Source organism: Colletotrichum jinshuiense, chromosome 2 (genome assembly GCF_051148585.1).
Source record: "Colletotrichum jinshuiense chromosome 2, complete sequence".
NCBI classification, from domain to species: Eukaryota; Fungi; Ascomycota; class Sordariomycetes; order Glomerellales; family Glomerellaceae; genus Colletotrichum; species Colletotrichum jinshuiense.
This window is the reverse complement of record NC_139309.1, coordinates 985,791-1,009,217: the sequence shown is the minus strand read 5'-3', so window position 1 is coordinate 1,009,217 and position 23,427 is coordinate 985,791. Positions and strand designations below refer to the sequence as shown.

Sequence of the window (23,427 nt, the reverse complement as noted above, 5' to 3'; positions counted from 1 at the left end):
GCTCACCAGTTGAAGGTTTAACCGAGGCGTAAGTCAAGAACTCGCCACTACTTTGAGAACCTGTAAGTTTTTGATGGGCGATGACACTCTTCTGAATGGCGCATCACATTGTAATTTCTCCGGTAATACTGGGGTAAAGCGTTCTAGACTAGATATATGTCGCTTCAAAGGATGGTCAAGGGAGGTAAGGGGAATGGATGCTATCTAAGCTTCTACTGGAGTGAGAGAAAATTTCCCATTCAAGTTGCAAGCTAAGTCGAACTTCATGGGACCAATGTATATCAAAAGGCTCGGAAAATTATATGTTTAGAGGAAATATACCATCTACAAATGTGTTTACGGCTCAAACGAATTCACGATCATAGGCACTAAGCCCGGAAAAGTTTGACCCCCCCAGATAGATTTGTATAGCCGGAAAGAATTGATACACCACAAAGATCACCAGTATGTTCATCATTGGAAGGAAACCCAAATATTACCTGTCTTGTAGACGTTCCATGGAGGCTTTTCCATTTTCGTTCGTCAACAACCTACACACGACAGGGGCTGACCTGCATGATGCATCTCAACTACGGTTTCAATGCTGTCAACATCTTTCGTGTTATGAGATATGGAGATCTAGGTGGGATATGTTGGATAAATGCTATTTCGCGGAGTTCTCTATCAGATGAATGGCCGTTGGACAGTGACGCGGGCTATATGTCTTCACGGTATCGAGTTAGATCCAGCCGAATCCAGAACGGTTCAATAGGCCCTTGTCAAGCTGTGTTTCCGAGGCAGACCGAGGGAGTCGTTCTTCAATATTCTTGAGCAGAGTTTGATCCATAGGTTTACCAGGCTGTTGGCCGTTTTTCTTCCTATTCTCCAGAACGGTTTATAGGTCTGATAGCGTTCCCGCACTCCAAGGTCACGACAAAGTGACACAAGAGACTTCAAGACATACTGGCAAGAGTAGCAACATTTGATAGCGCATCAGCAGCAGCTCTCGTCTGTATTTGTCTAATTCAAGCACAAAATGGGCGACATGATACCGGCCGCACGAACCGGAACTATTGCATTGCGCCATGTCTGCTCTGTCACCTGTCGTTGATGGAGCTCACCGAGGTGGGGCCTGTTCTCACCGATTGCAGGGACATCAAAATTAAGCCGGCCAGCCAAGGCAGTCGTTGGCCCAACAGCCGAGGGCATGATGATGAGCTGCTTTCTTTTCTCTGCTCCAACAGAATCTGTGACAGGCAACAAATGAAGAAATAACATCATCTCATTACTCTGCCCGTTCTCGGTGATTCCAGATCATCAAAAATTTATCTCGACTGTTCCATACCACCTTGGGAGGATAATCCTCGGTGAACAGGTAAACTTTGAGTGGGTAGTGACGTTGGCAACCCGCTGTCAATGTCTCCTTAATTCGGTGACGCAGAGACGGGCCTTGTCGAGAATGGGTGGGAAGGAAGCAGGGTGGGCTCCTTTCGATACTCGATAAAGTCAAGTCAACAACCGACTGCAGGCAGGCACGGCCCGGCAACAGCTCATAGTGGCAGTTGCGTAATTGCCATGTACGTACGGAGTAGTTACGTCCCTCACTCCGCCCCGAGGCAGGTGCGGAACCAGGCAGGAAGGTGCAGGTTCTCTGTGCAGCCCACTTGTTTTCGCGCCTTCTCCAACATGGAAATCGATCCCAAAGAGGAAAGGGCTACTTGGTATCCGTACGTGAGTGTGAGTGTGAGCGTGTGTCGACAAGGCAGGTGTTTGTGTGTTTGTATGTGTGTGTGCGCGTGTGTGTGCCGTTGTTGCCTCGGCATCAGCATCGTGATTGCACCAGGCCCTCTTCCTCACCATCTTTTCATTTCGGCCAACGTTTGTACACCCCTCCCCTTTTCCTTTGCCCTTTCTCCTTTTCCGAATTCCCACCAACACGGGAATCCGCCAAAAGAACCCAAAGGAAAATTGCATCTTCTCAGATTGTCGTTTCCCCCAGACGCGATAATTTGTCCCAAACAGAAGAACCCTTCTCTCGGTCCCGCAAACATGCTCCTCTCGACTCGGACAGGGTGGTGCCGCAGATCCTATTTTCCAGAAGGACAAGCGAACATACATGGACTGGGGGGTGACGCAAACACACGAGCTCCACATGGCCCCCCGTAGGAGCTCTGGGACTACTGGGATATTATCCTCAGGAAGACGAGAAATTTTTTAAATTACCCATCCTCCGGACAGGGCCAGCGGTACAGCACAACAACCAGCTCTGGTTAACTGCTGCCGCTCTCACACCTCACATCGTACCGCACCGCACCTTATGGGTACGTCCAGCATAGTCCCGCACACAACCTGCGGAAGAGGTTCCCCGGTGCCACGAGGTCAATCCCCATTCCTCATCCCATCTCATCCCCGAGAAGGGTCCCACGACACCTTTGTGACAGGTCACAGCCCCAACCACCAACCTGGGAAGCAAGCAAGCAACCGGCTTGTTGGTTGCTTCTTGGTCGCGTCCTTCGCCCTGTTCGGTTTGGACACTCCAGATGAGGATGTGCTTGTTGTGTGGATGGGATTTGCGGCTTTGTGCCACGGATAGCCACCATGGCACCATGGATGCTGGATACCGACCTCCCTCCAACCGCACTCCCACAAACACACCGAACGTCTGTCCAACGCTGTCGGCCAGATAGGTCCTGCGAGGAAATGTTCGTTCGCTCCATGCCGCAGCATGTAGCTGCCCGCCCTGACTCGCCATAGAGTTCGTCCCCGAACATCCTCATCACCCTGGACCAGTCGCAATCAACCGGCTCAAGATTTCCCAAATGCCGTGTGGTCTGTGCCGCCAATGCCACCCAGACCGCCCAACAAGGATACTAAACTCAAACGAAAGGGCCGAGTCATGACATGTCGCTTCGAACTAAGTGCCGTTGCTCAGGCTTCTGGAACATTTCCAAGGCCTCGTTCCAATCAGTAGGTATCATATTTCATGACTCCTGTCGGGGCACGACTAGATACTTTTGAAGAACCTTCTCACTTTCTTCTACGTGCAGGTTGCAGATGAAGGCAATCCTAACTTGCCGGTAGCTATGATAGGTGGGATTTCTAACCTTTGTCGCTCATCACTTGCGACAACCGCACCCTGTCACAGGAGCCGTTGGAACACAACTTTGACGAGCATAGGCTCTCTGGCAGCATGCACCCCGGATCCGACCTTGATCCCCTGGCATAACAATAGCCAAATTCGATTGGATACTCAACAAGAGCACATCGACGGGGGGGGGGGGGGGGAGGGGATGGAGTCAAGGCACCACGTACGTGTCATCCAATCCGGCTGGTTGTCATTCTCCACCGTGGTTTTGGTGTCTCTAATGATAATATTTACACGAGCTTCTTACCGGACGATCGAGACGGGCCCCCAAAGGAAGATTGGGGTTATTACTGGACCGTCCGCCGTTTTCGGGCCTTTACGACCCCAGCGTGGCTTCCACGAAGACGATAGCAGCGTTCACCGACTGTATCTCCATGCAGCACTGATTCCGACGAACGGACATCCACGCGGTGAGCAAACTGGCCGGGACCTGCTCCGGGGAAGCCTTCGTGGAATCCTTCACCGGATATGGCACCAACCCACATTCAGGCCTGGCCTTTCCGAGCCCAAAACCTCCCTGCCATCCCTGTTGACATACCGGCATGGCTAGGGTCATCAAAAGGGCCGTCTTCTTAATCTTCCCGTTGGTTCCAGGTTCCCGGCAACGCGAGCCCTATTTGCAAGGTTCCTTGATGTTGGATTTCATTCTGTTCTGGTTACTTTCATGCCGGCGTGGCTGGTGGTCGGCCGTGAGCTTGCAAGCCACGTAATGCGGGTACAGAAAGACACGGCTTCATCCGCCAGCCCAGCATGTGGGATGGATTGTGGATGGAAGGCGCATGGCTTGGTGGAGTCAGCCGAAGCGTTGGCAGGTGTTGACCGTTGGGTTGGGTTGGGCTGTGACAGAGTGCAACCTCATCAGATCTTGGGGTATCATTTGACTGGCCATCAAGCATTTACGGTGCCGAAGTCACATGATTGCGGCTGGATACCACGGGGTCTGGGGGCTCGAGAACAGAGGTGGCATACAAGGCATCATCAGACGCCATTCAGCAACATATGGTTGATAGACGAGGAAGTGATTGGGACTGAAGAGTCTGAGAAGACAGCCGGCCCAGCAGCTGGCATTGGATGGCAGAGGGCCTACGGAAAAGGAGTTGAAGCACGAGCTTCTGCTGCGTAGACAGCCGGCTCCTCGGTATCCAGCCGAGGAGGGTCACAATTTTACCCCTGTTTCATCGCATATTTTCCCCAGCGGACCCAAGCCGGCGAATGGGCTAATGCAGGAACGACGGTACGAGCAGTTTTGATTACCTTGCTTTAGGCGGGACGGGAGTAACGGGGGGTACGTACCTGACCTCTCATGCGGACACGTGTGCCATGACATCGTCCCGCTGCGGCGAGTACGGAAGCTCCCTCAATACCAACAATGCATCTCGAATGCGCCTCTGCAGCTCCCGGAACTTGGAGCAGCCCAACAAGGCCAAGATGGTCTTGTTGCAAAACGCGCCTTCATCACAGCCAAGCCCACCAAGAACCAGCCCTTCAATTCCCAGCTGTGCTCTCCTCCTCCCCCTGAGAACCAGATGCCCGGATACCTGTCCTCAAACTATGGACAGGCAAGGTTTGCTGAGACAGAGAACCAGTCTCCGGGGGCCCAGTCTTAGGAGCAACAAGAGGCCAGTCTAAGATGCCACAAGATCCCTGGAGCATATCCGTACAGTGTGTTTTATGAAGTATTACCATGACTGCATACGGTGCAAAGTACCGTGCCATAGGCGACCGAGTGTACGAGTGGACTTCCTAGGTTGGGGTACCCACCAAGCCGGGGCACGCTTCCTCAACGGCGGGATTACACTAGTTAGTGCTCCGGGGGGGGAACTGTCGCAAGGTTTCCACGCTTCCACAGCTTCTGGAAGATTTCGATGCAATGGAAGCTCGCTGGAAGCACAGCGTCCACGGCCCCTGTCACCGAGCCCAGAGGCGAACAAAGGTCCCTGGATCCCTCATCAGACAAACAGGGGAGCCTTGGCCTTGACCGACATCGACGGAGGGTGAGCGAACAAAGGGCGGCAACGGAGGAAAGCGACGCTTCACCTGCAGGGTTCCAGATTGATTGGCTGATTGATGTGATGTGACGGGCAAGCTGTCTCGCCCGGCCATTTCCAGCGATGGAGGCAGCATTGCTACGCGAGATGGCTACCGAGACGAGACAACAAAGAGGGCGCCGTTGGAACTTGAGAAAAGAGAGTTGTTTGCTGTCGCCGCCCTTTGGCCAACCAATCAACCACCTAACCAACAGAACCGACCCAGACCATCAACGGAAAGTTTGCTCATTTGGGTTTCAGCGGGCAAAGGACAGCGATAGCAGAAGTGACGGACGGCCTAGCACGATTGCACAGGACACTACCAACCAAACGATTCGCTTGGCACGAGAGAGTGTGGCGCTGGGGGCCTCACCTACCCTGCTTATCCTCCAGGGATGATTTTCGGTGACAGGGAAATCGTTGATTTGCAAACCGACCGCCACATATTTCGGATGAGGCAGGAAACGTGTTTCTAGCGACACCGTACGGAAACGCTGCCCTTCGTCTGAGGGCACCAGTAGAACATGTTTGGGGCCTACAAAGGGAGCCTTACACTAGATCCTGTGCCATTTGCTGCCATGCTCACGTAGCTATCGCCACAACAGAGCTGACCAACTCGCCAGGCGATTTGGGGACTTAAGCGACGCGGATGCCGTCCAATTGAAGGCGTTTGGTCGAGCCATGGACATTGGACACGGTTAATAAGACAAGACATTGAAATCGAATTCTCTTCATTTGTCACTAGCCGGGGAAGGTGCTCGACACCTGCAAATTTACAGATGCGTGTGGTGTGCTACATCAATTTCATGTGCTGCGACTCAGCCGAGCGGACGGGATCGATCCGCTCGCTTCATGCAAGCACTCAAGCCCGCCGGCTTGTCTCTTTCGGGCCAGCGGTCAGTGTTTGGTCGCTTGCCAGCCTGTTACATGCCGTATCCAGAACAAAACCCGCAGCGATCGCTCCTAGATGAAACAGTCTTACCGCGGACTGATCTTCGTCTGAGGAATTCCACGGTGTGGGAGAAACTAGTGTGGAGCCCGCTGGGGATCCTTTTGGCGCGATGTTCGCTTGCTGCTCGGAGTTGACAGACACGGAAGGTCGCTGGCCGAATGACGCCTTTAACCCACCTAGAGTATTCAAAAGGATCATATCAACCATGAGCGCGTTCGCCATTCATGTTTGTCCCGGGAAGAGCAACCGGAAAAACCTATTGCCTGTCGTCATGATCATCGCCGCATCACCCTTGATCATCTCATCTAGAATACCAAGTCCCTGAAAATCGCTGCTTTTTGGGAAGGCGATAAGCGTTGGCGACCGCCATCATCGACTAAGTTTCAAGACTAGACAAGCCGAGCGTGCGGAGTTCAGATGAGAAGTCTCATGCTCTCCATACAGTCTGTGGTGCGCAAGCTTGCGAGAGACCAGCGGCCTCTCAGGTTGGCCTCTCTCAATCTGGAGTGGCCGCCGGCACTACGGGTACCGCGGACGATCTGGTCTGGGAACCGACGTGGATTCTCGCGTCGCCTTGCGACGCGAGCTCACACTTCTCCTTCAGTGGCAGCTGCGCATTCAGACCAAACACCGAACTGTCCGTCATTCGCTCGCCCAGGAAGGGGGGACACCGCCAGATTGGAGAGTTGTGCACCATCTACACGACGACTCGTCAGAGAGTGGGCAAATGTCTTTGCTGCGCGGATCATCGATCGCATGCCAGTTGCCATCCGTTGATGCGCTAGAACTGAGTGGCAGTGCACAGCTGCGTGTTATCCAGGAAACATTGGCGAATACCGGATCGCCCGTGTCCTTCTGCCACCCGTCCTCACACGGCCGCTTTAGAACCCTTCGAGACTTTCCGGACAGCCATCAATGATGGTTTCGACGAGAGATATTGAGTTTGTGTTTTGCTGTAATGCGACATGGCGTGCGTTTGACTTTTCTGGAACCTGTAGGCCCGACGTGGGAGAGCACTTTGGGAAGAAACCCCAATGAGGGCGGTTCCTCCGCTGGCCTGGCCACAAATACCTATTCCGTGAAACGCTTCATAGAGCGTATGCCTTTGAGAGTGCAACAAACCTGGCATTTCCTATGTTGTATTTTGAATGGCCATGAGCACCGAACAAGGACAAAGTGTCGGCGGTGGGACGTTTCCCGGGCGAAAATAGCGAAGGAAGGGAGCAAACGTGGGCCAAACACAAGATGGTGTTGCAAGCACCGACCCGGCACGGCAATGGGATTATCAGATGCAGTGGCTCATCGCGCGACACTGCGTATTGGTCACACGCGAGCCTCAGCAGCAACACAGGCGGTACTGTGTATATTAGCGATCTGCATGGGTTAATCGTCGATTAAAGCATTAGGGACCTGGCCGCTTTCCCTGGCCCTCCTGTCATAACGAGACTTGACGACACAGACTGCAGAGACCATCTTCGCGGTCCGCCCTCGTGTTCGGTCTTGTGGCCCTCCCGGTGAGAAGAAAGGAAGTGCAGGCCTTGCATTTGGTTGCCGCCATGGATCAGACATTGCCGGGGCGGGGTTTCTTCTCAACCACCAGCAGTTCTCGAGAGACTTACGCGGGAGCGAAGGAGACCAGGGGAGGGGGGGCACAGTAAAGTGAACCAGCTGGAGCGAGCCATCTGGATGCGCGGGTGTATTCACCGACAAGATGCAGGTATGGAGGTGAGAGGAGACATGGTTGTGAGGAGCGGATCGCTGTCGCCGTCCCCCTCCGAGGCGAGGAGTACATAGTACGGTAGGGAGGAGAAGAGTGGCACGTCCGGGCCCTACAAGCCGCCGCCCTCCATAGTAGCGCAAAGACCCAAGGGATGGAATGTACGAGGCGATGGACGTGCTCTGCTGGCACCATGTTCGGTTGGACCGTCACACCTCTACATGTCCATTTTTGGCGTTATCAGGCTGGGCCCGGTCAGCCCAGTGTCCGGTGAAGGCATCTCAGGGAACGCGACACAGAGTTGTCGTCAGCCACCAACATGGGCATGGGATGGCTGTGGACGTCGGATGGCCATTTGTTGGCATTACTACTTCGGTTTGGTCCGCAGCGAGAGCCCGACGATTCGCCCGAATTGCCAGACGGAACATGCAACCCTAATGAAATTTCGAAGACGGGAGAGCCTTGTGAGAAACAAGGGGGGAGAAAGGGCAGAAGAAGGGACGGAAAAGGGGTGTGTGGTGAGTTTGGCAAACGACTCGACCCGACAAACTAGTGCGGAGGGATGCCAGGGAAAGAACAGCAAAAGCATTGGGGCGCTTTTCTTTTTTCCCTCTTTCCCGTCCCCGATATCTTTCTCAGCCTACTCGTACGGCCATCGCCGGCTATTTTTAATGGCTGCAGCATCGGCAGCGACGAATGCTGAGCGCAGTTGAACCGGGCTGAGCTGAGCTGAGCTTAGCTGAGCCGCCAACTGGAGAGATTCGACTGACTAGACGGAGATGCGACAGCAGCGTTTTGAACCGGGATGCGGCGAGCAGTGCACTAGCAACAGTAAGAGCCACGGCACGATGACAGGACGGCATCAGGCGCAACAGGGATCCTCAAAGACGGGTTTGGAGGAAGTTTGCGGGCGTGGGACTGGAAGCATGCGAGGTGAGAGGGAGGGATCGGGGCAGACGGGCACCACAGCATGGCAACATGGGGAGCAGCACCCATCCATCCAGCATCCTCACGGGTGGATGGATGGACGGACGGATAGGTTGCACCCCTGAAGGTCAATGTCCCTTGGCCGCCGTGGTCGTCCAGGAGGACCCTAGCAGAAGCGACGACCGTCAGTGCAGAGGGCAGCGGGAGACAAGCAGAGGGCAGGCAGCTAGCAAGATGGGGACGGGGATGGATTTGTGGTGTTCCGGTGAGCTAAGGTGAGGGCGATGGTACGTACTGACACAGGAACCTCTGCGGTGTTCCGGTGGATACCTATCTGACCTCACTGCCGCTCCCGGTACGTATCTTTTCTCTCACTTCCTCGGCGCTCATCAGCAGTGTACCGTGGGAGAGATGACTTTACTTTGGCTCACAGGTCCCAGCCAGCCCGAGTGGATGGGTGCTCCGGTACCTCAGGCACACAGTGTACCGGCGACGCGGCGCAGGTACCCTGCCTGTTGAGGAGCCCTGCACTCTTTCTGTTGCTTGAGTGGACCGGCGCAATGTACCGGGAGCCCGTGATTGCAGGTATCCGTACTTTTTCTCCTTTCTTTCTTCTTCTTTTCTCCTTTTGGTCGTACTCGTTGCTGTTGCATCCCGGCCGGCGCAGTTGTGGCCTGTTGGGCCGCCGGCGCAACAAAAACAACAACAACAATACCAATGCCAAAGCCAACCATGTCCGTTTGAACCAAGCACCAAGTGCTGTGCTGTTTGGCATGGCGGAAAAAGCAGTGCAGAGTAGGATCAGCGATGAGGTGAACTAAGGCAAGACGAGGCGAGGAGGGCCATTTTAGACCCGAAAATAGAGTGTGAATGAGGTAAGCACACCACACACTACAGGCTACCTCACCTCACCTTTGCTTGGGCTTAGGCATTTCGCTATCTCAGTCGGCTTCTCCCTGAAGCCAAAAGAGGCCCTCGTTTTCTGCCACACACCAGACCGGCACACCACCTATGTGTGAGAAGCCATGGCACGACCACATAGTATAGTCTCGATTGGCGCAGTTCCGGGTCGTCCAAATGCCCCACCAAAGGAGATGCGAGGTACCTTGGTGAGTGGCCTCTCTCTGTCTCTCTCGCTCTCTCTCTCTCTATCTCTATCTCTCTGCTTCCAAGATTGGTGGTCCCTTCTCGAGACCATCCATAGCAAGGGGGCAAGGATCCAGGTTGACTTGCCTCGCTCATTCTGCTCTACTCTGGGAGCGCCGAATGGGGACGGGGGGGGACTGCGTACGGGTACCTTGAGTTTAGAAACCCAACGCCTCTTCTTTTGGGACCGGTACGGGTACCTGGCATTGGCATGGCATGGCGTGGCATGGGACGGGCAACTTGCAGGGAAGGCATGGTGTGGCATGGCTAATTCCACGCTCCCCTTCCTTTACCTTCCTCCCCCCCCCCCCCTGGAGGACATGAAGGGGCCTGGCCTGGGGCTTGGGTACCACGGTACCTTACCTGGGGCCTTGCCGTCTCGCCCCCAGGGGGGGAGGGTGTGCGCTTCCAAGCTGCAACATGAGCAGGTGCAGCTGGGTTCCCTTCCAGTCCTGGTCCCCCATCCCTTCTTAATTTTTGGAAAAAAAAAAAAAAAAAGGAACCAAATCCGAGGAACATTACAGAGAAAGGTACCCTGCCTTGGCTTAGCTACCTACCTTACATGGCCCATGGCCCATGGCCCCCTTCCCTGCGCTCCCGCCCTGACATTACATTACCTACTTTACATTGCGAACAAGAAAAAATTTCCCATTCTTGGTCGGGGCGTCTGATGAAATAAGAGTTCATAATCCTCTCCCTCCCATCCGTCATTTCTCGCTCTCGTTCCTCTTGAGTTCTTATCCTCACTTCCTTCCCTCATCCTCATCCTCCTCTCGGCATCGCGCTCTGCAACCCGCCTCTTCCTCTCTTCCTACGTTATTAAGCGTAACCAGACAACAGCTTCCACCCACGCCACGCCCCCCTTTTCCTGCGAGTTTACCGCAATCTTTAACCACCGGTTGCCAACACCCAAAAGCCGTTCGCGCGACCCACCTGCAACCTGCTCGTTTCCCAGCTCCTTAGCGAGAACCTGCAGCAAGCCATCCCCTCGCCTTACACGCTTCGCACCGTTCCTGGCACTCTCCGTGACAAGCGAAATCCCTAGAGATCAGAAAAGAACAAAAAGGCAGAACAGAATCAATATTCTCAGGGGATCTCATTAATCCAAGACCCGATCCCGACCTCAGTCAAATAATATCACCACGGCACAAGGAGTCCCCATATAGAAGCGACTTCCGAGACTTGCGCAACCGTCGTCCCAACATCCACCCCAAAACGCCAGCGTCAATACACCACTCACCCTTCGCCTGCGACTGCGCAAAGCCCATCCTGCTCGAGCCATCCCCATGCAACGGTGCCGATAATACATCCCTCGCTTCCTCCGCTCCGCCTGTTTTGCTTCAGCTGTACCTTTTTCTGCGAAACACCCGAGCAGCATTGGTGACGCCCAATTCGGCAACATACCCAGGCCTCCTTGCATCATCACCGCCTCTTCACCCCCGTCGGCTCGCACCAATCCCCTTCCCTGAAGGACTCTCTCCCAAGTCTTCACGGCCGCTTTCCAACACGTCGCACTACGACGCTCTAAATTGTGAGTCAGAGTTGCAGCAACAGCATCCACTAGCCAATCTTGCGCCTTGTGCGCGATCCCCCAAGTCCTACCCAGACGAGCCCTGTCGAATCCCATCTTCACGTCGCGTACACTATTTAAAGCTAGCGCTCTGTCCTCGCCATTCCTGAGGTTGATCGAATCATGGCTAACAAGCGATCTTCAACAAGCAGAAGAACAAGCAACTCCCGCTATTACATCATCTACATCATCCAAAATGGTTGTCAGAGAACTCACAAGTTTTGCCAACATGGGCCGCGGTGCCTATGACACGACCGGTGTGCCCAAGCCGCCTCCTCGCCCCAAGCCTCGATAAATCGGCTCTGCGCCGATTTTCTCATGAGCCAACACCACTGAAGTGCCGTGAGCACGATCAACGAACGAAATTCAAAATGCCCGCGGACTTTGACCAGCGCGATGGCTTCAACGCGTGCCCCCGAGGATCAACCGCCTCCTCTTCGCTGCCGCGTCTTATTCGACCATACACAACCCTCTTATTCCTACGACTCTACTAATACTGGCGGTCCTCTTCCACCTGTACCACCTCATCTGTACAACGTCCTGGCCGATTTCGCAACATTACCATACACCATTTTAATACGCATTCCTGTCGAAGACTAGAACATACCGGCTCGCAGCCACAACTTGCTTCCCAGCAGCAAGGCGAATGGGAACGCTGATACGGTTTTCATGATGTGGCATCGATTTTTTTGTTTGTGGGATCCTTCCATCCCACCTGTATCTGGAGAAAAAAAGGGCACGGCGTTACAACATAGACGGTTTATTTTTTGGGGGGGTTTCTGGGATTATTGCCCTTGGAACGGGGTTTTTTCTGTTTCCTGTCAGCTCTCACATCCTGCATCTGGGGCCCTCGACGACCTACGATACGACGCCTGGCGACGGCACAATATCCCCGGCGGATCCATTCCAAACTGTCGGTGAGCCTTCACAGACAGCTTGGTCGGGCAGCAACGCATGACAACGCAACCAACCACCCTCAACGCACATGGCTTGCTACCGCCTCAACCGTCATTGAGGGTGTGAGACGACAAATTTTCTTTTCATTGGGTACTCGGACAAGGACAAAAAAGAAACATGCAAACTTGGGCGCTTGTTTCTCATTTCTTTTTTTTTCTTTCTCTCCCTTGCTTTCACTTTTTGGGCGATTTGATTTGGGATGGGCTACACAAAACTGGGAAACGGGCTGGGAAAAGAACTGATTCGCATATAGACTTTGGATTTTTATTTTGTTTGTACCAATTACCCCTGTATTCCCTTGTTGAGCTTCACTACGCACACAGCTTCCTCGCGGTCCTGTGTAGCGAGAGAACCAAGGACATGTCAGCAACGCTTTCCTACACATTTTTTATTATTACTCACCTTGTCAGAACAAGGTGACGGCAACGACGGGCTACCACTATGGGGCGCCCTTTTATTATTCCCCTTTTTGCACTTGTCTGTCTGTTTCTCATAGTGTTCCTCGAGACCCTGGGCTCCACGGCCGGTCGATCAGCGTTCTTCAGACGGCTGGGCTGGACTCAGGAAATCGGTGAAAGAAGATACCCCGCGGGTTTAGCCCTCTTTAGACTGTATGTATATCACTACTTCTACAAGAGCCAAGATAGCTACATGGCGCCAACGCATGGAAAAGAGAAAATTTTTGATCATATTTCACACATTACATCACTTGCACACCGATATTTTATCAAGCCCATTGTGACGCAGAGACATTCCAGATCTGTCAGATTGGGGTGAGTGTGTGCAGGATGCATCTCAGACGGACAGGGGTTGCGTCCGACGAGAGCATTCCTCGACGGTATGACGGCGGGCAACTCTAACGACTCGACTGGAACAGAGGGGGGAAGGGGGCGAAGGGAGGGAGACCAGACCATACACGGGTCATGTATCCGGGAGGAAAGGGAGACGAAGGGGGTGAGAAGAGGGGGGGGATCGGAAGCCGGGGGTGGGAGGCGGCGGGTACGGGAGGGGTTTGGCACCTGGGCCGAGAGGAGGGGAGGAAGGGGATTCTTGGTTCCTCCCAATTTGGCCGAATTGTCTCGTTCCTGACCTAGGTAAGGTTTGATTGTCTGACATGACAGGAGGAGCATGCGAACTACATGATCGACGACGACCCCTCAACGTGCCGTGCCAGCGTGCCAGCGCGAGCTGAAGGCAGCCTGCCGCCCGCCCGCCAGCCCGTCTGATCAGAGTCCAGCTAGTGGGCGGCGCTTATGCGCGCTGCATTGTCAATCCGTTTAGCGGAACGAGGGAAGGGGAAACCCCCCTCCCAAAGCCGAAAAGAGGTATTTTCCCTTTGAATTGTTTCTTTTTTGTTAGTCTTTTGGAGGGCGGTGGGCAGGATTCAGGTGACACAGAGTCTTGCTTCTTGCGTGCAGTTTGTTTTTTTCTGCGATTTGTCGTAGATTATTTGCAGGTGCAGCCGGGGAAGACGGGATCGCATGGGGTCTGCATAACCGGCGATAGAGACAGAGATAGGGTGAGAGAGCATGAGAGAGGTTCGAGACCGTAACGAGAGTAGCGAGGGACAGGGTGGGTAAAGGGGGGGAGTTTAAGCAAAACAAAAGCAAGAATAGCACGGATAGAGTCAGAGGTTGAGTTTGGATAAGGGTTCGGATGGCATGGCAACTGCGTGGCAACTTTTGCATGGGGGCCATTTGAGAGGAAAGCATGGACACACGGGGGGCAGGCATGAGGAGTAGGTATGGCATTGGGAGTGTTTCGATGCGGTGGTGCTCCGCCAAGCTCCGTTTTTCGTGGCCCCCTCCCCCCTTCCCCCGTCGACGTCGGTCGAATGTGACGCTTCGAGGTCAAACGTCTCTGCCTATTTTTTGCTTCCTCGGTGCGTTTTGGCGCCTTTCTTACGGCTCTGGCTCCGGCTCCGACTGGTCTGTCTGAGTGTAGCAATGCGATGGCCACGTCGTCGATGCGACGCTGGGAAGCCATGAGAGTGTACCCCTCCCCCTTTCCCGGGGGGGGGGGGGGGGGGGGGGCTGAGAATTCTAAGTGATGAGAGGCAGACAAGGTGGTTGAGGACAGGGCAAATTTGGGGTTCATTTTTTTCCCAAGGTTTTTGTTTGTCTGAGGAGTACGGGGGCTGAACTTTTTTTGTATTTTTTTCCTGCAAAGGGAGAGGAAGTGTGGTTGGAATGAGAACATGTCCCCCCCCCCCGAATGTGCGACACCCGCCCTGGTTGGCGAGTTGATGGGAGTCACGTACGTTATCCAACCAGTTTGATTTTCCAATTTTGGAAGAGTTTGAGATGCGGTCCGACGGGGGCGGAATGGTAATTTAGGGGGTCCCCAGACCGAGGCTCGGATCCGTCATGTTACTCTGCATGTTGCTTGTTGTGTATGTGTAGATGCCCATGGGGTTTCTTGGACGTCGGCGGGTGGCGGGGGGGTTCGGTCTGCGTCACGCGTGAGACGCGTCGTCGAGCTACTCTTAGTAAGTCAGCTAAACCGCTTCCGACGGACGCGTCTCAGCTTATCGCCAAAGATGGCGTCTACGTCGACGCAACTGAGTCGAAATTTAAACTCGAGGGTTTCATTCCGGGCACAGAACGGCGATAACGGGAGCACTAGCTCCGGCTCGAGGCTTTCGATTCCAAGAATGACGATTGCGTAATAGGGCCATTTGACCGCATCGACGATGGCGCGCACTAAGATCAAGGGAAGGGCACCAAAACGGGAGTAGGTGAGCGAAAGGGGAAGGGCAGCATCGAGAAGAAAAAAACACCCCCCCCAAGCACACACACACACACACACACACATAATCATTCTCTGTCTCTCTCACACATACACATACGTACCATGTACATATACTTGGGCAGCACGCTCATATCGCAAAGGGGAAAAAAGGAATGTGTAGTGCGAGAGAGCTGGCTGCTTGCTGGTTGGACTGCGCGCGCTAATGCAGCGGCGGCGTCCCGGGAACCAAAGCGCTGGGACCTTTTTCTTTTCTTCCTCCTTCGGGAGTGGCCCGCGATGGGCCCAGGGGTGAGCTTGTGAATTTCATGTGTGTAGCATGGTCCAATCATGGGAGGGTACAACGTGAGAGACCCGGTTTTAATTTTGGCCTCTCAAGCTTGAGCTGGGCCGGGGAAGCGCTTCGGGGTGCACTGAGGTGAGCGAGTCTAGGTGTGGTGGGCTGCATTCACCTTGGCATACCTCAGCACACCTCACCTCACCTCACCTTACCTCACCTCGCCTCCTGCGATGTAGGGGAGAGAGCTAAGAAAGGTACTTGAGCTGCCGTGCCTATTTCGGTAGTTGATATGCAGGGGGATTCCGCCCCCCCCTCTGGACAAAGCGTTTGTTGTCGATCTCTTTTGGGATTGAATGGCATTGTTGGGGACAATCATCACTGATGACCGTGTCCTGTGTCATTGGTGGAGGATTGTTTCTCACCGGCAGGTTCCTTTTTATTTTTATTTTATTTTTATTGCCGTTGCTTCTTTTTTTTCGCGGTGTTGGTGTGTTGCATTTTGTGTGCGGCGGCCTCGCTTGCTTTCGCCTCGAGAATTGCCAATCCCCCTTCTATTTTACTTGACATGGCCCCCCGGCGACCTCGTAACCAACAGGCGACGGGCGAGACTGGGCTCCAACCGCTCTCATTTTTTGATTTGTTTGCGACGCCGTTGGTGTTGAGAAATTGCAGCGAGTGAAGGCGGCCCCCCGCGAGTGAAACCGGCGACCAGCTGTAGACGGTAGGAACTGCGACGACGGCACACTGACTGACTGCCTTTTCCGGCGACGAACAGGTTCGTCGCCCGTCCTTGGCCTCCTTTCATTGGCTGTATGCAAGGCGCCGGTAGAGTCACAGTTGCGCGCCCACACACATACATACAATCTCAACCGGGAATCTGGGAAGCCTCTTTGGGGCATCTTTACTTGCACACACACCACTTTCCCCGGCCTATCAAATATGGGGATCTGCCATTCTCGTCCTCGGATGCGTGTTCCGGCGCGCAAACATGTCATCGTTTGGTGACGGTTTGATGACCAACCGCCCAGCAGCATCATCGGCCTCTGCAGCAGCAGCAGCAGCAGCAGCAGCGAGAATGACGGCGTGAGCGAAGCAGCGCCACGTGGTTTGACACTGCGCATTGGGCGCGCGTCGAGTCGGGGCCTCTTGTCGCAAAGTCTTCCTCGCGTCTTCTCTCGGCCGTGACCGAACGAACGAGCGGGCTGTGTTTGGCGCAGCGGCCGAGAGAGGGACGAATCCGGGCCTTTTGCATTGCGGCGAGTCGCCTGCTCCCCGTTTCGAATCTCGATACCTCAGCTCACCGAGCCCTGGCCGTCGTGCGGCAAACCACACCACCGGCCGCAGCAACAGCGAGCGAAACAGCCAGGCAGCGTCACGAGACCGAGACCCCACGCCCGCCACCTGATCTGGGTCGGTAGACTCTGACGTCCCACGCATGCTACATCCCACGTCTGGCTGGTTTCTCCCGCGCGAGGGGGGCCCGTGGAGGACATTCTTGGGGGAGAAAATGCGACGTCCGACCAAGTGGTCGGATTTCTCCTGAGGGAGACGGACGGCCCCCACTCTCCCTTCCGCCAAAGGTGAAGGAGACAAGAGGCAAATATGGATGGGACATTTGACAAGCAGAGATGATCCTTTCCACGTTCCATCCCATCCTCCCATCCTCCTCCCCTCCTCCCCCTCCTTGCCCCCTGTTCGCCCTCACGGGTCCGGTACATCAATTCTCACTCCCCCGGCTCTCGTCCCCAACCTCCAGAAAATTTCCTCCCCATGCCCTTTTCTCCCTTGGATGGGGTTGTTGATGAGGGTCCAATTCGGTGAGAGGGAGCCATGGAAGAAAAAGTTTTAGTCCCTTGCCCTGACCTGACCCTGGGAAGGCAGAAAGTCTCTGCCAAGCGACCGTCTCTCTCTCTCCAAAGCCAAGACAAGCAAGGTTCAGCATATCTCAAACCCGCCAAATCTCCCGGGGCTGTGGTTTTGGAACTTTTTCTTCGCTTCTTTCTTTCTTCCCTCGGCTTCCTCTCCCAGGTTCAAGGGGGGCGTCCCGCAAGGCGGATGGCTGTTCCCAAATGCTTTTGCCCCCACCCGCCATGCGGACACCGCAGCCGGGCAAGGGTTCCGGGTCCCCGGGGGGGCATGATGAAGGGTAGGAGGGAAAAAAAAGTCCCAAGTGTTCCCCGTTCACTCGGCGCACACCCGCCCCTCACCCCCGGTCAACGTCATCCACTGGGAAACATTACCGGTCAGCGGCTCCAACCCCACCCAGGGCACGGTGACTGAGCGTCAACGACCACCCCTCCCCGGCTGAAGCAACTGAAGCAGTGGATCTCGTTTCTCATGTCTTTCTTAATTTCACCACGTTATTTCGAATTTCAGATTTTCCTTCTAGCGGGATCCTCTTTTTCCTTCTTCGCCTTCTTCGCCTTCTTCCGTGGGGACCGCCCGTGTTTGGGCCAAAAAAGCACACCCCTACCCTACCCGTCCACCGTCCACCGTCAACCAGCCTCCCTGAGCCCAAACTCCCATGCACACCCACGACAGCGGCCACGCATACGAATACACACCCCAATTTCAAAACCGTTGGGCGCCCCCCGTCTCCCCCCCCTCCCCATGCTCTACGGGTCCCACCGCCGAGGAGCTAACTGCCGCTGCTGCGAAGCGCTGGGACGAACCCAACCCAAACCGCCTACGGCTCGTCTTCCCCGGCGACAAGGCACGGGGGTGGATGTGAGAATGCAAAGAGGCAGAGGTCCTGGGATGTTGACTCACCGGGTCACCGGGGAACATCGTTTGGGAAATTGGGCTCGGTCTGGCAGCTGACTGCCGTGGAGCGCGCCAAAGCCTCATGGGGCCCGGTCTAGCCTCCGAGGTTTATTCCCCTTGCTCGGCCATCCTTAGCCCAAGGCATGTCGTCGCCTCGGTGTGTCTTTCACCGGTGTGGGCTCTCTCATCTTTCCGCCCTGCAAACACACGGCCCTGTGGAGGTGTCATACGGGTTGTATTGATCATTTGCCGGTCCCCATCTATGGAACATTTGCTACCCCCTTCTAGAATATCCGCAGATGCGCCGGCCCATTGGGACCTCACCCCTGCGCATTCCACCTGCGAAGTTTCGGGACCTGCACTACGGTCTTACCGACTGCCAGGCTCACCGCCGTACCCGTGCTCGGCCGCCCTCCCCGGCGAGGCTTGCTAGTGTAGACTCTTGACGGGACCCGTTCTCCTTTGACAGCGTCCCCAGGTTGACCCTGCCTACCGGGAATGTGACAGCTCACAAGGGGGGAGGCTTTAGATTTCAGGGTACACATCGCTGTTCACTCATCAGCCATACCATTCTGTCGGTAGACGATGGGTGCGCACCCAAGCAACGAGGGTAGGAAGACAGCGGGAGGATCCCCGGGACAAGACGATGCTCACAGGGGTGGGGCATGGGCTTGTTGTTCATAATTGGGGAAGGCAGAAATTGAGGCTCAAGGGGGGAGGAGGGGTTCGAAGCGGTGAGCGGGGGGGGGAGAGAGAAAGAAAGGGAACAAAAAAAAATTCAACACTCACGTGCGTCTGGCCAGCGGCATGGCCTCCCTGATCTTCGCCCACTCTTCCAAGTCCACCTCCACGAAGCCAATGGCCCCCTCGGCGCCCTCCTCGGCCCTGCCCTCGGCGTCCACGCCGCCCAGCTCCAGCTTCACCCGGCCCCACGGGTCGACGACCATGCTGTGGCCGTAGCTGCTGCGCTTCGGGTTGTGCGCGCCCACCTGCGCCGCGGCGATGACCCAGCTCTGCGTCTCGATGGCGCGGGCCCGGAGGAGCGTCTCCCAGTGCGCCTGGCCCGTCCGGATGGTGAAGGCGGACGGGTACAGCAGGATCTGGGCGGGGCCGACGGCCGGGTCGACAAAGGGGCTCTTCGGGCCCGGGTGCGTCAGCGCGAGGGCCGGCTCCGGGAAGCGGAGGTCGAAGCAGATGAGGCTCCCGACGCGGCCGACGGGGGTGGGGAACGGGGGGCACAGGGACGGCCCGGCCTGGACCGTCGCGCTCTCGCGGAGGGCGCCGAAGTCGAAGAGATGGAGCTTGTCGTAGCTCGCCAGGTGGTCTATGGTGCCATCGGCGTTGATCCAGAGGCTGCGGTTGAGGAGCTTCGGGGTTGTTGCCGGCGACGCCCTCGTCGGTTGGTCTAGGGTGGCCGCGGTGGGCACGTGGATGCCGACGCTCACGGCGAGCGAGTGGGCTTTCGCCGCCTCCTGGAGGCCGAGGACGAACGGGGACTGGGACTGGGGCTGGGCTAGGGAGAGGGACTCTTGGGGGCTCGAGGCGATGTAGTCCGAGGCTTCGGGAAGGAAGAGCACCTTTGGCTGGGGTGTCAGCTACGTGGGGGAGCGGTTGGGGAAGTGGCTTTGGATCATGAGGCGGCGTGGCCGAGTCTCATTCTTCAGCGGTGAGGCGAGGCGCAGGGGGGAAAAAGCCATGTCTTTCTTCACCGTAACTCTCCCATGCATGCATGTATGAGATGTGAGAGGGAGGGGGGTGCGTGGGAGAACGGCCTACCTTTGCGCCACCAACGGCGGCCTTGGCGACGAGTCTCAGGCACTGCTCGAGGTTGTGCGACAAGGACGCCGTCGAGCAGATCTGACCGATGGCCTATCACGGACGAGGAGTCAACAAGCTGCAGAACCACGTGGTAAGTTGGGCAGCCATACCGCGATCGCCATGGCGAGTGTGGGATTAGATAAGATGAGGGGGATCCGGGATGTACCAGATGGAAAAGGGAGGGATGGTGGGAGTGAGGCGATCCCGGACCGGTTGAGCCACCACGTGGCAGAGGGGGTTTGGATGGTGTGTAGAGAGTTCGCCGAGGGTGTGTGAGTGACGATGATATTTTGAGTTTGACGTCCCGGATGATGCGCCCAGAACGGCGAGTATTAAGCATTAACGCCCATCCGCTCATCGGGCGTGAACATCCCACCTTATCGCTTATCTTTCGGTGGGCTACAGCGGGGTAGAGCTGGTGTCGCAATCCCGACAGCGCACCCCGCCATCGCCTCGACGACATCAGACGAGGTTAAGGAAACTAGTTTTCTCTTGGAACCCGAGCTTATATCTATCTAGTCTCTTGCCAGGATCCACTCACGTAGTCGGGGGGTCGGTGGCCAAGTACGGATACACGCGTGAAGAATGGCGGCGGCAGAGGCCGAAGAAGCCGAGAGCGAGTGTGAGCACCACCCTCACTCAGTACCACTCGTCGTCCCCATGTTCCCCGTCCAACTTGCCCTCCCTCTCCAACTTCCCCAACGCCTCCTTCGCCCTCGCGAGCACCACCTTGCCGTACTCCGGCCCGATCGGCGGCGACGGCTTGCTCAAGTCGTGCCTCAGCCAGGGGACCTTTCTTGCTCCCTGCGCATTGGCGACGGCACCCCGGAGGACCTCGACCGCGGCGTCGTCGAACGCGGAGCCGAGGACCACGGCGCGCGGGACCACGGTGTAGTTGCCGCTCCCGATGGAGCTCGTCTCCGGATGTGACGGCGGGGCTTGGCCCGTGAGTAAGGCGGGGATGATGGCGGCGCCGGAGGGGGCTGTCGTGATGAAGTGGACAACTACGCGGTGAGGTAAGGTTAGCAGGCCGGGGCGGCTGACAATGCTTTTACGGCCACCGACTTTCCACATTTGGCTGCAGAAGGGCGGGAAGGGTGGTAGTGGTGGCGGGGTGGTGTCTATGTGTGTAGAACGTAGAGAGTGGTTATGGAGGGGATGGCCCGGGCTAACCTTCATACTCCGGCTTCAGGCCCTCGATGACGCCGCGGCCGATCCGCTCCGCCTTGCCGCATAGCACGATGGGGATCGGGGTCGTCGACGGCGGCGGCCCGGGCTCCTCGGCTGCGTCGGTTTTGCCGTCCAGGATATCGCGCAGCGAAGCGGGCGCGCCCTGACGGTTTTCGGCGTCTTTGGCCGTTTTGAGCTGCCAGACCTCCATTTCCTTCCTTCCCTCTTCTCTTCCTGGCTTTCTTCTTCTTTCGTCGTCTCTTTCCGTTTCCTTTCGAGCGGCCTTGATGCTGTTACGGTGCCCCTTTCAAAAGAAGCTACCAAGTAAAATATTTTTTTTGCCTTCTATCTGCTTGAGGCAGGTTTTTCTTTTTCAGTCTACGAGAGAGGAGACGGCTCGGCTACGAATCGTTGAAGCTGTCTCACGTCAGATTCGGGTGCCTAGCTTAGCCCCCGGTCGGCAACCCGATGGGCCCGATTTCCGGGTGGTAAGCCGACGTCATCCTGCGGAAGCTCCCCAATGAGTAACCGAGAACATGCAAAGCTACAGGCCTACGAGTGTCCCTTGGACGATTCAATCACGATGAGCACTGTGAATAATCTCAAAACATTACCGCATTGCTATATTACTCTGGTTCCCATCTCCGACACCACATGTATACACACACAATATATATAAGCCCTGTATATACTCCCGCACCGCCTCTTCGTCGCCGACATTATTCGTTACTTTAAAGTGTGTCGAAATCACCGCTAGATAATGTGCCTTGAATCAATGTAAATACTGAGGCGGCCCGGTGACTTAGTTACCCAGGCCGTTTTGAGCCAGGAAGTCCTGAATCCTGCCCGTCACCTCGAGGTGAGAGTAGCTCTGAGGTTATAATCGTGAGCATTACTGCATCAGAAATCGCGAGGGGGAATCAGGCTTACCAGAGTCAAGCCGTGGCCCGCGTCTGGGACGACGATGGCCTCGAAAGGGGCTGCCTTTGGGAGTATCTGAGCACCAGCAGCCGGGAGCGAGGGCAGCTGGGGGATACCGGTCGCGAGGCAATCCCCTCCGCAGAAGGGGAGGTCCCTCTCTAAAGTAAACGAAACCCATGTCAGTGACAACTCGTTACACGTTGATGAGCGAATGTTCACTTACCGCCAGTGATGATGAGCACAGGCTTCGCAAAGGAGCTGAGCTGGTTGGCCTCGCCTCCGATGGTGAGCAGCTCACCGACGGTTACCGGCTGGCCAGCCTTGGTCGCCGCAGTCAGGATCTTGGGGTCGAAGTTGCCCTGCGCGAAGAAGCCGACTTGCACGCCGCCCTCGTACGCCGGAGCCAAGTACCCGTTGGGGTAATCCCTGAACACGGCGGCCTTGTTGGCCTGGATGAAGGCGTTTCCTAGGATGAAGTTGGAGATGAAGGTGCTGTTGGGCGCGAAGCCCGTCAGGACGATGCCGTCCGAAATGTCTGGGAACGCGGCCGTGAGAGCGTACGAGTGCACCGAGCCGAAGGAGTGGCCGACGTGGACGATCTTCTCGAACGTGCATCCCACCCCCGGGACGGTGCCCGCGCGGAGCTTGTCGGTCAGCGCCTTGAGAGCCGCGACCTCCAGCCACGCCTGGATCTCGTTGATGGGCTCGCCGTGAGAGGACTCGGCGATGCCGAGACGATCCCAGGAGAAGGTCGAGTAGCCGTAGTCGTCGACGGCCGGGGCGACGTAGCTGTAGTTGTACTTGTTGGCGGGGAAGTCCCAGTAGGACCTGTCGAAGCCGATGCCGTGGGTGAGGATCTGGAGGACCTTTCCGGCGCCGCTGTCTGGCCGGCAGTATGTCGAGGCTAGTTCATAGGTGCCCCCGACTGTGGCATACTAGACAGCTGGGTCAGTTCTCGTCCTCCTTCTCCATCATAACCCGGGGGGGGGGGGGGGGGGGGGTTCTGCTCTTACGCCTGTAAGGTGCTCCGCCGAGAAGTTGCTTCCTTGCCTTGAGAGGCCGAGCATGATGTTGGTCACATCGACGTTCGTCTTTGGGGCTGAGATGTTGAACACGCCGTTCCGCGCTGAGATTGTGACTTCGACGGTGAGGTCGTGGCACACGCGCGCCGCGGCGAGGGTCGCAAAGGCGACCGGGAGGGCCGCTGAGATCAAGTTGACCATGGTGTCTTTTCTGGGAATTATATGTTGCGTTTTGTTGTATGTACCGGGAATTTATGAACGGAGAGGGCTTATTATAGCGTGGAG

The 23,427-nt window shown here is 56.0% G+C and overlaps 2 protein-coding genes across 2 annotated transcripts; both read right to left on the bottom strand.

Annotated features, from left to right (window-relative positions):
- Positions 1 to 18,736: 18,736 nt before the first annotated feature.
- Positions 18,737 to 20,151, bottom strand: EsH8_II_000265 (carbon-nitrogen hydrolase; the record flags this gene model as incomplete). Its single annotated transcript, XM_083263563.1, has 4 exons — positions 18,737 to 18,758; positions 19,001 to 19,788; positions 19,988 to 20,080; positions 20,140 to 20,151. The coding sequence occupies 4 exons, from the start codon at positions 20,149 to 20,151 to the stop codon at positions 18,737 to 18,739; spliced, it is 915 nt and encodes a 304-aa protein (XP_083120885.1).
- A 517-nt stretch (positions 20,152 to 20,668) lies between these two features.
- EsH8_II_000264 (alpha/beta fold hydrolase) lies at positions 20,669 to 23,343 on the bottom strand (the record flags this gene model as incomplete). Its single annotated transcript, XM_083263562.1, has 6 exons — positions 20,669 to 21,033; positions 21,203 to 21,379; positions 22,010 to 22,070; positions 22,130 to 22,278; positions 22,344 to 23,055; positions 23,134 to 23,343. 6 exons carry the CDS (start codon positions 23,341 to 23,343, stop codon positions 20,669 to 20,671), a joined length of 1,674 nt encoding a protein of 557 aa, XP_083120884.1.
- Positions 23,344 to 23,427: the final 84 nt, after the last annotated feature.